Source organism: Anas platyrhynchos, chromosome 4 (genome assembly GCF_047663525.1).
Source record: "Anas platyrhynchos isolate ZD024472 breed Pekin duck chromosome 4, IASCAAS_PekinDuck_T2T, whole genome shotgun sequence".
In the NCBI taxonomy this organism is placed as follows: Eukaryota; Metazoa; Chordata; class Aves; order Anseriformes; family Anatidae; genus Anas; species Anas platyrhynchos.
In genome coordinates this window covers 3,578,354-3,591,210 of record NC_092590.1, presented here as the reverse complement: position 1 = coordinate 3,591,210, position 12,857 = coordinate 3,578,354, and the positions used below count along the sequence as shown (strand labels likewise).

General features: G+C 39.9%; 1 protein-coding gene across 7 annotated transcripts in view; it reads left to right on the top strand.

Moving 5' to 3' along the window:
• Positions 1–12,857, top strand: part of WDFY3 (WD repeat and FYVE domain containing 3) — a 185,898-nt gene that overhangs the window by 107,769 nt on the left and 65,272 nt on the right. For all 7 annotated transcript variants that reach the window (XM_038178692.2, XM_038178689.2, XM_038178691.2 and 4 more), the window contains 5 exons: positions 2,326–2,557; positions 4,909–5,009; positions 6,860–7,078; positions 9,938–10,119; positions 11,582–11,813. In XM_038178692.2, the coding sequence (XP_038034620.2) occupies positions 2,326–2,557; positions 4,909–5,009; positions 6,860–7,078; positions 9,938–10,119; positions 11,582–11,813 (966 nt within the window). The remainder of the gene's footprint in view (positions 1–2,325; positions 2,558–4,908; positions 5,010–6,859; positions 7,079–9,937; positions 10,120–11,581; positions 11,814–12,857) is intronic.

Sequence of the window (12,857 nt, the reverse complement as noted above, 5' to 3'; positions counted from 1 at the left end):
TAAGTGCTGAAGTACTGGAAATTTGTGTAATGATCAATGATATCCCTCTGTTGCATACTTACATATATTAAAAAAAAAAAAAAAAAGCATAGATAAACATGCAGAAGGACCTCACTTTGCCCCAGCCTTGTGTGAATGTGAAATCATCAGGACAGTTAGATTAGAATTAAACATGGAGGGACCATGGTAATTTATTTCATACACATACAGTGAGGTAATGATAATTTCTGATTTTATGAATGTTAACTATTAAATATGAAGCACTTGTTTACTGGGAAGGTGATGGAGCACTGGTATAAGTTAGGTTGCTTAGAGAGGTTGTGGAGTTCCCCTCCTTCCAGATACTCAAAGGCTGCCCAGATGTGCTCCTGGGCTAAGTACTAGGTTGCCCTGCTTGAGCAGATTCTGTGATTCCATGGTAGTGGATTGCTTTTTAGGTCTTTAGTAAATGCTGAAATCGTAGTTACTTAACAGTAAAAAGAAAAAATATTCTCAGATACTTTTATGTGCCCATCATTTCATGACATCTGTGTAGCCTCTCTCACAGGTACAGCAAAGTGGCAGATAAAGTAACTGAAACTGCTACATGCAAGCACAACTGTGTTGATTTTAGCTACGCTTTGGAGCTTGGGTCATCATTAGCATCACTACTAATGATTTTTAAACTCTACGTATTTCTTTGTAACCCAACAAGAAAAACATGGCAGAATCTCAATTTCATAATGATTTCTCAAAAAGAGGTAGAAATTGGATTGGGGGCATCCGCTCTGAATTACTTAAAATTCAGCAATTCCCTTTTTTAACCATTCACTATTTTTTCGTAACAGATATTTATGTTTTCCCTCATTGCTCGTTTTAAATATGCTTACTTCCCTGATGTATTAAAACTTAGATATTTAATATTATGTGGTAACCATGTTACACTTTAAGGGAGTGGTAGAGTAAAGATTTTAATGGAAAGCACAGTCACACCATCCTTGGGGAAAAAAAAATAAAATCAGCTTTGGTTTTACTCAGGTAATTAACTTTGAGAGAAGGTATTAACAATGTATTTTGACAGGATACTCAATAGGCATTGTTAGATCATAGATGCATATGCACTGTGAAAATGTTCATTATACCTTTGTGGGGTTTCCCGTCACTATCTGTCTTATAGAATACCTCATACAGCAATGGCTCGTCAGCTACAATTATCGCACTAGAATAATTACATCTGTTTTCCAGATACTAAATGAATCAGCCTTGTAAGCTGTCCTGAATGTCTGTAATGGGCTGTTTGAGTTGAATATCAGTGGATTCTTCTGGCCAATCTGATCTCTTTCACACCCGCTCTTCCCTCTTATTATCTATCTGTTGTAAAGGTTGGGAGCAGCCACTCACGTAGTAGAGGAAAGACACAGTGGGTGGTAGTACTAGGAGAATATTGCTAAGTTTCCAAAGCATGTGATATTTATTTTGATAAATAAGTCATTGTCTTGGTCATCATACAGCCAGTCGTAAAGCATTGTTAAAACTACTTTAATTGAAACGTTTGAATTATTTATAAGGAACTAGCATGTGTCCTGGATGGTGCTAAGCTAGAAGCATTCAATACTTTCCCTCCACTGTATATGCAACCCTGATACTTTCTTTTCTATCTGTGAGGTAGAAAAACGTGACTGAATTCCCTCCAGTGTGTGTGATGTCATCAGGTTAGGTATATTGGAAAAGAGACGAGAGATTCAGATTGTCTCTATGTCAGCCCTGCATTTCTGTATTTATGTTTAGCAGGGTATTATTACAGTGCAGGGGAGGAGTAAATGGTGAAAACTGACAGTGTGAGCTGGAAAAGTTACTAACCCGGGGAGGGAAGGCAAAGCTAGCTCTCTGGATATACCAGCAGTTACCGTGTTAAATTACTAGGCACAGCTTTTTGAGTCTGCCTGCTTATTGTGAGCTCCGATACTTTGAGTTTAGAGCTGTTACATCTGATAAACAGAAGACAGAGGTTTTCCTGTTGGTTAGGCCATGTAACAGGAATGCTTCCAAGGCTTGTGGAAGGAATGCTTTCTGGTGCGAGGTAATGAGGTGGGTTGTTGGCTCGGTTTCTGGCATTACCGCTGACTTGCTGTGCTGTCCATCATATGAGATGTTCCTCTCTTGGTGTCAGCTGAATTGTTTGATAACAAGATCAGTGCTTCCCAACTCCCAATCTCCTAACCAAGAGGCTCAACCTGACATTGATTGTTCAGCCGCTGCACTGGAAGCAGTTCCTGAACAGTCCCAATCAGTGGCCTGTGAATGCCTCCTTTTTGCAACATTTTGTTTCTTGGCTTCTTACCGTAGATAGCATGGTTACCTCGATGGAAGGTCTGGGTTCAGACAGCGTCTTTGGTTTGCATGAAGACAGCCACTATCGGATAAGCAAGAGTCTGCTCAAGCCAGCAGAAGGCAGCACTGTGCCCCTGACAAGAGTCAAGTGCCTGGTGTCCATGACAACGCCACACGACATCAGGCTTCATGGATCATCCCTTACTCCTGCCTTCATCGAATTTGACACCTCTCTCGAGGGGTTCGGGTAAGGTAACATGTGCCTCTCGAGGAGCAGAGGGCACAGTGCCATGTTTCATTATCTTCTTCCTTCATGGTAATTTTTAAGGAACTATTCTCAACTATTCTCAAACTGGAAACAAAACGATTCTTTAAAGAAAAGACAGGAATACTTAATGCTGCATAAACTTCCATTCTGTCATTAATGACTTCAAGCCAGTACTTGCTTGCCATGTGTGCAAGTGTAAGCCCATACATATGTAAATGTTGATAGTACCCCCCTCTTGGATCTAGATTTTGTGCGCCTTTTATAATGAAGAGATGATAATATACCCTTGCACACAGTATCTGCTAGAATTTCCATCCAGTGTCTTAATGGCCCAGGTGCTCTGAAACCTGCTTAAAATTGCTGAAGAACTTGGAAATGGGGAAGCAGGAAAAGCAGATAGATACATCAAGCAGAAACTATGTTGAGTCCCAATAAGAGGAAAAATTGTTAATTAACTGGAGGCGTAACGTAAATGTAACACATTAACTCCTTCTGTATTGTAGCACCTGGTGTCACTAATGTCTTGTTTTTTCTACCATGATTTAACTCAACTGTTCAGAAGATTAAAACATCACACCTTTGTCAGCATATATTTAAGCCAAATATTTTCCAAAATGGCATAGAAGAAAAAAATTAAAATCTTCATTTTGTCCCATGCTAAGCACTAAAGATCTCCAGACCTGCTGTTGAAATTCAGGCTGAGATTATGATAAGACAGGTATTCCTTAACTGCATGTGACCTGATCCATAGATGGGCAGAAAAGATTTGGAAAAACAGTATCTCAAAGAGTTCAGTGTTGTCGGGTGCACTCAAGTCAGATGATTGAGGATGAAATCCTGAATGATAAGTAATTGTTCTGAATTGTTCAGAAGCTTGATTAAAAGAGAAAACATCTTGACTAGAATATTTTAGTGAAAGGTGTTTTTAGTTGTACAAACAAACAATAATGGAAGATGGTGTGAAACCCAAAAGCATAACAAATTCTAATATAAGAAGAGCTTCTTCTTTTTCACTTTAGTCTGTTTTTATGATAATTCTGGGAAAGGCAGAAATCATCTGTTTTCCAGAGCTGTTCTACAGTTTCATAGCAGCAGCACCATCTGACAGAATTATTTCTCTTGTCATTTTCTTCCCAGATTTAGTATTTAGGTTACTCTTTTTCTTGTGTCTTTTTCTGTTCTGATATGGCCTTTGACAGAACCAGTTGCTTCCGAGTACTGAAGTTCCAGTTTATTAGGGACGACTGGTGTGAGAGCATAGGCTAGCCTGGGTAGTTTGGGACTCCAAAAACTCCAAGACAAATGTTGGTCAAAGTTCTGCTCTATTTGCTCAAAAAGAGAGGAACTTTTTCTCCTAAGAACGAATTGAATTAGGCTTGCAAGATTAATTGCCACTGTGATTGCTCTGGGAGATTTGTATCTGCTGCTTACACACCCAGAAGTAACCCACATAAGGCACCTGTTACTCCTTGTAATTTCACTGGGTCACCTATGAACGATGCCCTGATCAATCAAAAGATGTAAACATATTTTGATCTGTTTTCAAGTGCCTAGGGTGGTTCATGAACCCAACAGAGTCGATAGTTTTTTGATGGACCCCTGCAATGCTTGTAATGCCAATGATGGTAGGGGACTTGCCCTGCAAATGACATTTTCAGGGATGAAGGAATAAGTGTATGATGAGAACTGTAATCAAGATGAGGATAGCTATGACCAGAACAATGGACTGAGGGTATATGTCAACAAAGTGATGATTCCCATGGGAGTTCACTTCACCACGGGTAGGCTGATCAGTGAAACCCTCTGGGCTCATAAAATCCTCTGGTATCTAGGGGAGGTACTCCTTATATCTGTTCCCATTGTGTCTGCAGCAGCGGTGGCTCTTGTAACGACCATACTTAGCTATAGTTCTGCAAAACAGCGCCTCACTGTGAGTGTAAACATACTTACAATAAGGACACCATTCTAGACATCTCCCAAATCCTTTGGATCTTTAACTAACTGAGTTTTTCAGAGAGAGCAGAACATCTCGAAGGCTGCAAAGGGAGTTATGGTTGTTATGGTTCTGCAGGACGGAACATTTTATGCTGTGGAGCAGCATAAGCATAAGTCTTTGTGCCTTTGCACCAAAGACACATGCTGCCAAAAGTCTCTGTATTGAAGATAGTTTTACCTCACAAGGAGAAATCTTGAGGATTCATTTCCATATAAATTCAAGGAGAGTGATAATATGCTTATGGTATGTTTTTCTAGGCTGTATTTTGTTTGTATTAAACTCTGGTTATACTGACTTTGATAAACTAGTTTGTTGCTCATCTTGTATTTAACAGCTGCCTGTTCTTGCCAAGTTTGGCTCCACATAATGCACCTACCAATAACGCTGCCACAACAGGACTTATTGATGGTGCAGTTGTCAGTGGTATTGGAACTGGTAAGTATTCAAGTCTTGTTACTGTTAGCAGTATTTTCTATCTGATAATGTTTAGTTCTCTTTTATTTCTTCATAAGACAAGAAGTGATGTTATGGTGTTGGATGTTGCACATTAATAGCTGAGACCTTTGTGTATCTTGATGTTTCTGTTGCTGTCAATTTTTGCCCTTGAGTGAATGAAAAGCAATATAAAATACAAATGTATGATGGCTTGAAAATACAAGGCTTTGAGCAGAAGGTCATATTGTTAGAAAGAGGAGTATGTGGCCAGTTCTCCTTTGCTTTTTGTTCTCGTGTTTTCATGCGCTTGTGTGTAAAGAATCTGGATGTGTTAAAAACAAGTTGAGGTACCAGTGGTCAGAGCAAAAGAAACATGGGATGGGTTGTAATGCTGTCCTTGTGGCTTAGTTCTGCTGAACTCTATTGAATTTATTACAGATGTAGTTACATACATTATGGTATGCTGTGGTGCTAACTGAATGTGATCCGTTAATTGAAATAAGTGTTAAGTATTAAAAACAAAGCTAAAGTTTCACTGCAGTAAGGTGGAATTAGTGTTACACAGTGTGAGAAACACTCCGTAGCCAATAACTTAGGCTCAGGCGAGGATCTCAGTGAAGCAGCAATTTTATTTGCGATTGCAATGGCGGGCGCCCACAAGCAGGAGAGCGCGCCTACTAGTTCCAAAACACAGTTTATATACTTTTTGATGACAGGCCCTCCCCTGTCTCCCCACTGAGTGGGTAATCCAGGTTCACAATCTATCTGATGCTTCACAGACAATGCATGGCCTTCAGTAGCCGGCCTGTTAAATTTCAGTTTCCTTTTGCCATTTTTACTGTTTTGAAGTGGTGATGTTTCTTCACTTACCTGACTTGACTTAGCACTGTGATTTTCACCTAATTGTCCTAAGGAGTCTGGTTGTCTGCATTTTACAAGGTCGCCTGCTTAAGCTTTCTTATCACTGTAAGCATATCTCAGTACCACACTCCCTCCTTCTAAACAATGTAACTGTAAAAACAACATTTCTATTCCCACAACAGTAATTGATTTCTGTGAGTTCTTTGTTGTTCTGTGGGAGCTCCCCTAGAAACAAAAAGGGGTCAGGTGGATGTGGGAGAGAGATGTTCATCAAGGAATGGTGAACTGTGTTCAGTTTTGGGCCCCTTGCTACAAGAAGGACATGGAGGTGTTTGAGCGAGCCCAGAGAAGGGCAACGAAGCTGGTGAGGGGTCTGGAGAACAAGTCCTATGAGGAGCGGCTGAGGGAGCTGGGCTTGTTCAGCCTGGTGAAGAGGAGGCTCAGGGGCGACCTTATTGCTCTCTACCTTAAAGGAGGCTGTAGCGAGGTGGGGGTTGGTCTATTCTTCCATGTGCCTGGTGACAGGACGAGGGGGGATGGGCTGAAGTTGCACTGGGAAGGTTTAGGTTGGGTATTAGGAAGAACTTCTTTACCAAGAGGGTTGTTAGGCATTGGGATGGGTTGCCCAGGGAAGTGGTGGAGTCACTACCTCTGGAGGTCTTTAAAAGACCTTTAGATTTAGAACTTAGCGGAGGACTTGTTAGTGTTAAGTCATAGGTTGGACTCGATGATCTTGAGGTCTCTTCCAACATAGACAATTCCGTGATTCTGTGAAACCCCTCTGAGTGAGGTTGATGTGATTTTTTTGTCCAGGCTTCAGTCAGAAAAAGAAAGAAGTAACACTGAATTCCACAAAGCAAAAAACTTGAGAAGTTGTAACTGGTATCAACTGAGGGACTGAACTGTTGTGGACAAAAGGATTAGGAACAAGTAGGTGTCCTTAGTAGTGCTTCTCCAACTAAATAATGAGTTTTTCTTTTTGTTCTCAGGTGAACGATTTTTCCCACCGCCATCTGGTTTAAGCTACTCAACTTGGTTTTGCATTGAACATTTTAGTACACCTCCTAATAACCATCCTGTCAGACTTCTTACTGTAGTGCGGCGTGCAAATTCCTCAGAGCAGCATTATGTGTGCCTTGCCATTGTCCTCTCAGCAAAAGACCGATCACTAATTGTTTCAACTAAAGAAGAATTACTTCAGAATTATGGTAAGAGTTGTATTGTGTCATCTGTTAATCCTGACAATATTAGCGTTGTTTGATTTCTAGACTAAATGGAAGTCTAGTGTGTAGAAATCGTGTGTGATAGTACTTGCAGCTTGACTAGCTTCTCTGGCCCGTTATTTGAAGGCAGTCAGTCATTTGCTTTAAGTTTTAATGCTGTGATCAGTTTGCAGAAAGATTTGGTAGGTTCAATTGTCATCTGAGATGGACTGAAATTAAGTGAAGTGCTATGAAGAGCAAAGCAAAGCTGTTGAGGCCACTGAATTTGCTAGGGAGAGCTATCAGGTGTGATCAGGGTCTTCAGGTTCAGCCATCTTCTTTGTCCTGCCTTGTACTTCTTCGGAGCTCCCAAACCAAATGGTCAGTTTTGACGGGTCATGACTGTGGAGGAGCTGAGGGGAGAGGAGAAGCCGCCTGTGAGTTTTAGGCTTAACTCTTTACCAGACCAATATACTTCATCTGTTCTTTCCTTTTGAGTAATAGTTAATAATAAAGATTTTTCTTGACAACTGTAATTTGTCCAAAAACCTATGCAGGCTGTTATAGAATATTCCTGTCATGATCAATGGACATGGACATTATTTCTCCTTCTCTTCTAAGCAGAAGCTCCAAGTCATTGCTCAAAACCTTAAACTTGAGCTGAAGACCCATTTTACAAGGGAATAACTAAAACTATACATTAGCAAGATAGCTTTTCTTTCTCAGAAAAAAAATGAATTCTTAAAAGAAAGAATTAAATAGTTTTACATTCATATCAATTGCTTTAGCCTGCATTGGAGCAGTAAACTGTATGCTTTTAGTTTGTAAGCCCATACGCCTAACACTTAAAAGGAGATTGGGTTTGAAGGGCCTTTGTCATAGAAGATCTGAAGGCCTCTGAATACAGAGACTCCTTTTTAATTGAAAGGGGTACTATGTTGTGGTGGGCTGCTGCCCTGTCACGGTTACTAGTAGTTGGTGATATACTGTCAAGTCCTGAGATTGTCAGTACCTGAAGAACTGAGATAACAGGTCTGCTAGCATGTGGGATCAAAAGTGCTGACAGCCTGTTGTGAGAATAAAGAGAGGATTTTTAAGGATTCTTTTTGTGAACAACAATCACACTTGTGTTTGGCTGAAGAAGAACAAATTGAGGAAAGATTATCTTTGTATCTGAAAGTTCTAAGTACTCTTCTCTTATCATTTTCCTTGTGCTATTTATAAAGAAACAAGTGTCCTCCCGGTATGTTCCATTACTGAAGTAAGAGGATTAGTGGATTCTTTTCCTTCAACATGAAAGAATAAAGAGAGATCTGAAGATCCTGCTTTCTGTTTTTTGTTTTGTTTTGTTTTGTTTTTCTGTTGAAGTGTTCCCTAGTGTAGAAATTTCAAGCTTTGTCTTTTTTTTTTGCTTTCGAGTAGAGTGTGGGTGATTCTGGTTTGTAATGGAGAAAATAACACACCTGAGTGCTGCAAATTAATCATGTCTTCTGGTGTGAAGTCTAAGGATGTGTTTTAGAGAAATTTTAAAATTGTGTATGGAAAACTGAAGTGTGTTGAAATATTCAGAAGAAGACAGTTCTGCAGCCATTAGTGAAGAAAGACATGGGAAATAGTGAAGAGTATAGGTAGGTGAATAATTAGTGATGGGTGGTCAGTAATGTGGGATGTGCAGTCCCTGCTGGGACACTGGGAATGGGTTCCTCTGGCTGAAAGGCAGGCATATCTCTCTGACCTGTCCTGCTGTTGGTGCACAGGTAGGTGGTTGAGCTGATGGAGCGGTGGATGCACATCACCTTGCCCCACAGCAGGAGCTGCTCGCCTCAGGTCAGCTGTGCTATGGCCCAGGCACCACTGATGGGACTGTTAAGCAAAGTCCAGGGGTTGGCCTCTGTGGGAAGAGGCCAGGGCTGCCCCATGCCAGCCATGTATGGTCACAGCTGCCTCCATGGTGTCCCCACTGCAGGACAGCTGATCAAATTAGCCAGGCTGATGGCACCTCCCAGAAAGCACATTTAAAAAAAAAGGCAAAAGACTGCATGGAGTGAGGGGTAAGGAAAAGTAATGGTGAGAAACTGCAGACATTAAAGTTGGAGCAGGAGGATGCTCCAGGGTCCAGAGTGCAGGTTCCTCTGCAGTCCTTGGAGAGGAACACATGGAGGAAGCCATGGTGGAACAGGGAAATATGTGAAGAGGTACTACAAGAAGTATGGGTATCTTTCTCTCTACAGTGTGAGTTAGGTGAAAAATAGCTTTGAAGGTTTAGAGTGGCATGTTATTTCCTGCAAACTACTTCTGTAAATTTTTTCTCTAAAACATCTTTTTGTGACTTAAATGGTAGCATTAGAAAGTTAGTAAAAGCATAAGTAAAGGAATTACATGTAGAATTTCAATTGGAAGGTAGAAGGGGAGAAGTAAAATATAATTGTCAAAAGTATAGAAGTATCCTGAGAATTTTCTTGGATAAAATATAGGAGGAAAAAAAAACACAAACAAAACCAACAGAACCAGTAAAAAACATGCTGTTGATACCAGCAAAACGATACGTGTCGGCTTATATGCAAGTATTTGCAGAAGTTCAGCCTGTTGAACTGTGATAAGGTGCTCTGAATGGTTTTTCAAAAATTAGTTCTTGTATTTGAAATTTTAAAGGCAATATTTAAGAGATTATTCCTATCTTGTCAATTGTATCAATTCATGTGATTTTAATTGTTTTTTTGTGACTTTGTTATATATGTACTTTCTGAAATTTTGGCTTTAACATGTCACTGTAGATTTTTTTGAATTAAGTCTGATGACATAAAAACCTTAAAACAGGCTAATGACATTTCTGCTGTTGCTCACTAAGTAGTACTTTCCCTTTAGTTGATGACTTCAGTGAAGAATCATCATTTTACGAAATTCTTCCTTGTTGTGCCCGTTTTCGCTGCGGTGAGCTCATTGCAGAAGGCCAGTGGCATCACCTACTTCTGGTCATGAGTAAAGGCATGTTAAAGAACAGCACAGCTGCGCTCTACCTTGATGGACAGCTTGTTAACACTGTTAAGGTAAAATAAATCCTGACATGATCATTTTTACTTGTTGGAGTGATCTCGTCTCTCTGCATATATATTTGTGTGCAAAACAAGAGGAGCCTTGCAAAAAGAAATCTTTGCTCACTACACAGCTTTGATCCAGCCATAGTCGTGTTAACAGGGGAACATAATGAACACGATACTGGATGAGCAGTGCAGTGCTCAGGGGAAGCAGGCATGGTGCATTGCATGTGAAGCAAGTATGGCATGGCTATGCTGACGACTAGGTTAGAACAACAACAAAAAGCTAAAAAGGACACATTCCAGGACCACCTAGTAGATACATAGCTTTCAAATGAGGGGGAGATTACAAAGTAAGAGACATCTTAAAATTTCTCCTTGTTGTTCCTTTCCCAACCGTCTTGCAACCCCAGAGATAGCATGCCCTTGTCAATTGATTGCCACTGAGATGTTTAATGTTGTTACTAGTTGACTGTGGATGAAATACAGTTGTACAGGTCAGTATTTCATTATTAGCTGGAACTAGGAGGCCACATCCACAAATCATGGAATAGCACTGGTCCTCTCCACCAGTTGCTCTGTATTCATGACCTGTAACTGATAACGAAAACAGTTTTTAGCACCTGCCCACTATGGAGGGAGTAAGCTAATCCTGTGATGGGGTGCAAATTAGGTAGCTTAGCGTGCTGCTATACATAGAATGATACTTTGCCGTGCAAATTTTGCTTTTTTGTATACCTCAATATAGTATTATATTAATTGCTTAATAGAGCATTATATTAAATGTTAGGCTACTTGCTATAATATACTAATTATATCTGGCTCTATGTGACTACATTCAGTAGCTGGTAATAGAATTCTAACATGGTAGATAGAAAATGCCCATACAATTCTTGCTACCATTATATATATATATGCCAGCATCTTATCCATACGTACATTTTATCCATACATTTGTCTAAATGCTGTCTGATAATCTTACCGATTTGAATTCATTGGGTATCCACTTGAGAACAAAACAGCATTAATTAATAGTCTGAGATATTTTCACAAGCTGAAGAAGGAGGGGGAAAGGACACCAGGTTTTGAGGTAGCAGTATTGATTTAAAAAAACAAAACAAACAAACAAAAAACACAACAGTGACAGTCAGAAAGGACCATGGTTTTAGAAGAATGAGGCAGCCTTATTGTTCAGTGTTTTTAAGCATAGAACTCGCACATTCTCATCCGGTATTTCTATATACACCTTCATGTTTGAAAGCCACTTCTGATCTTTGCATTTACCTTCTGGATAATGTTCTTCGCTAACTTTTACCATATGGTGTCAGGCTACTATGCATTACATACCAATCATTTGTATGTCTCTGGTTTGCAAATTGCTTGCCTGAATTTCTAATCTATCTGCTTGCTTTTGATGGTACCCCGGCACTCTCAGTGACTTCACTAAGATTTTCTGAATTTTTATCCCTTACAGCTTCACTATATTCATAGTAGTCCTAGTGGCTCTGGTTCTGCTAATCCTCCTGTAGTCAGCACTGTCTATGCCTATATTGGCACACCACCTGCACAGCGCCAGCTCTCTTCGTTGGTGTGGCGTTTGGGCCCTACACATTTCCTGGAGGATGTTTTGCCTGCCCCAGGTGTTAGTACCATTTATGAGCTGGGACCAAATTATGTTGGAAGCTTTCAAGCAGTATACGTACCGTGTAAGTACAATGGTAACATGTAACTTGATCCAACTTAGTTGAGTCTTTTGCATGCATATTGACAGAAGAAGTGAGAAAAAAGAATATGCAGTAGCAGAGAGGCAAAGCTGTTCATGTGAAGAAGATTAGCTGTTGTTGAAGGGGATGATATAAATCCAAATTACCATTGTAACATACTTTTCTGGTGGTTCTGATACTGAGGTATGACAGAAGTGCTGATATTCCTCACCTGGGTTTTAAACTAGTTAGAAAACTTAAACACTGTTATTATTCATGCTGTATATTGTATTTATCTGTAAAAAAGTGAAATTGGAAAGGCATTTGAACTTGTCGGTTTTTATTGATAGCACTCATGCTTATTTACACATCTGCCATTTGTTCTGTGCTTTAAACGCAGCTGTCTTGAAATAAATTGTTTGTAGGGCCTAGATCAGTCAACTGAGGGATGAGGGGAAAAAGAAACAGGAGGGATTATAGTGCAGCAGATAATCTTAAATCATGTATTGGGAAAAATTCTGGTTGATTTCATTACAATTTGTAAGTATTCATATTTGAAACTTAAGGTATTGTAATGCAAAAAAGTATGGAAATGTGCAACTGGGGCAATAGATTCTTGAATGACTCTGGTAAGATGAGCTGTCACAATCAAGATTTTCCTGTTCTGTAGTGTTCCCTGTCTTTCTGTGGAGTTTACATTTTTCTCCTCACCAATATCAGTATACATTCATTGCTTTATGTAGCTATCACTAGACCTTTAATGGAGACATAGAAAAGGGGAACATATCAAGTTGTCTTGTTTTTGGGTTGTGTTTTCCTTTGAGCACCTCCATGCTTTCTAGCTCTTCCAGTGAGAAACCATCCCCAACTCAAGGAAGGAAGTGCAGAGTGCTAAGAAACAAAGTATGTCAAGAGAACACATAGTTGTAGCATTAATGGTGAATGTTTTCCTCAGAGTGGTGATGGAAAAAAACTGCAAGTATAGATAGTGTCGAGGCAGCGAAAGACCTAAGTATTCAGGACAAGTAGATGGTTCTCCTTGCATAT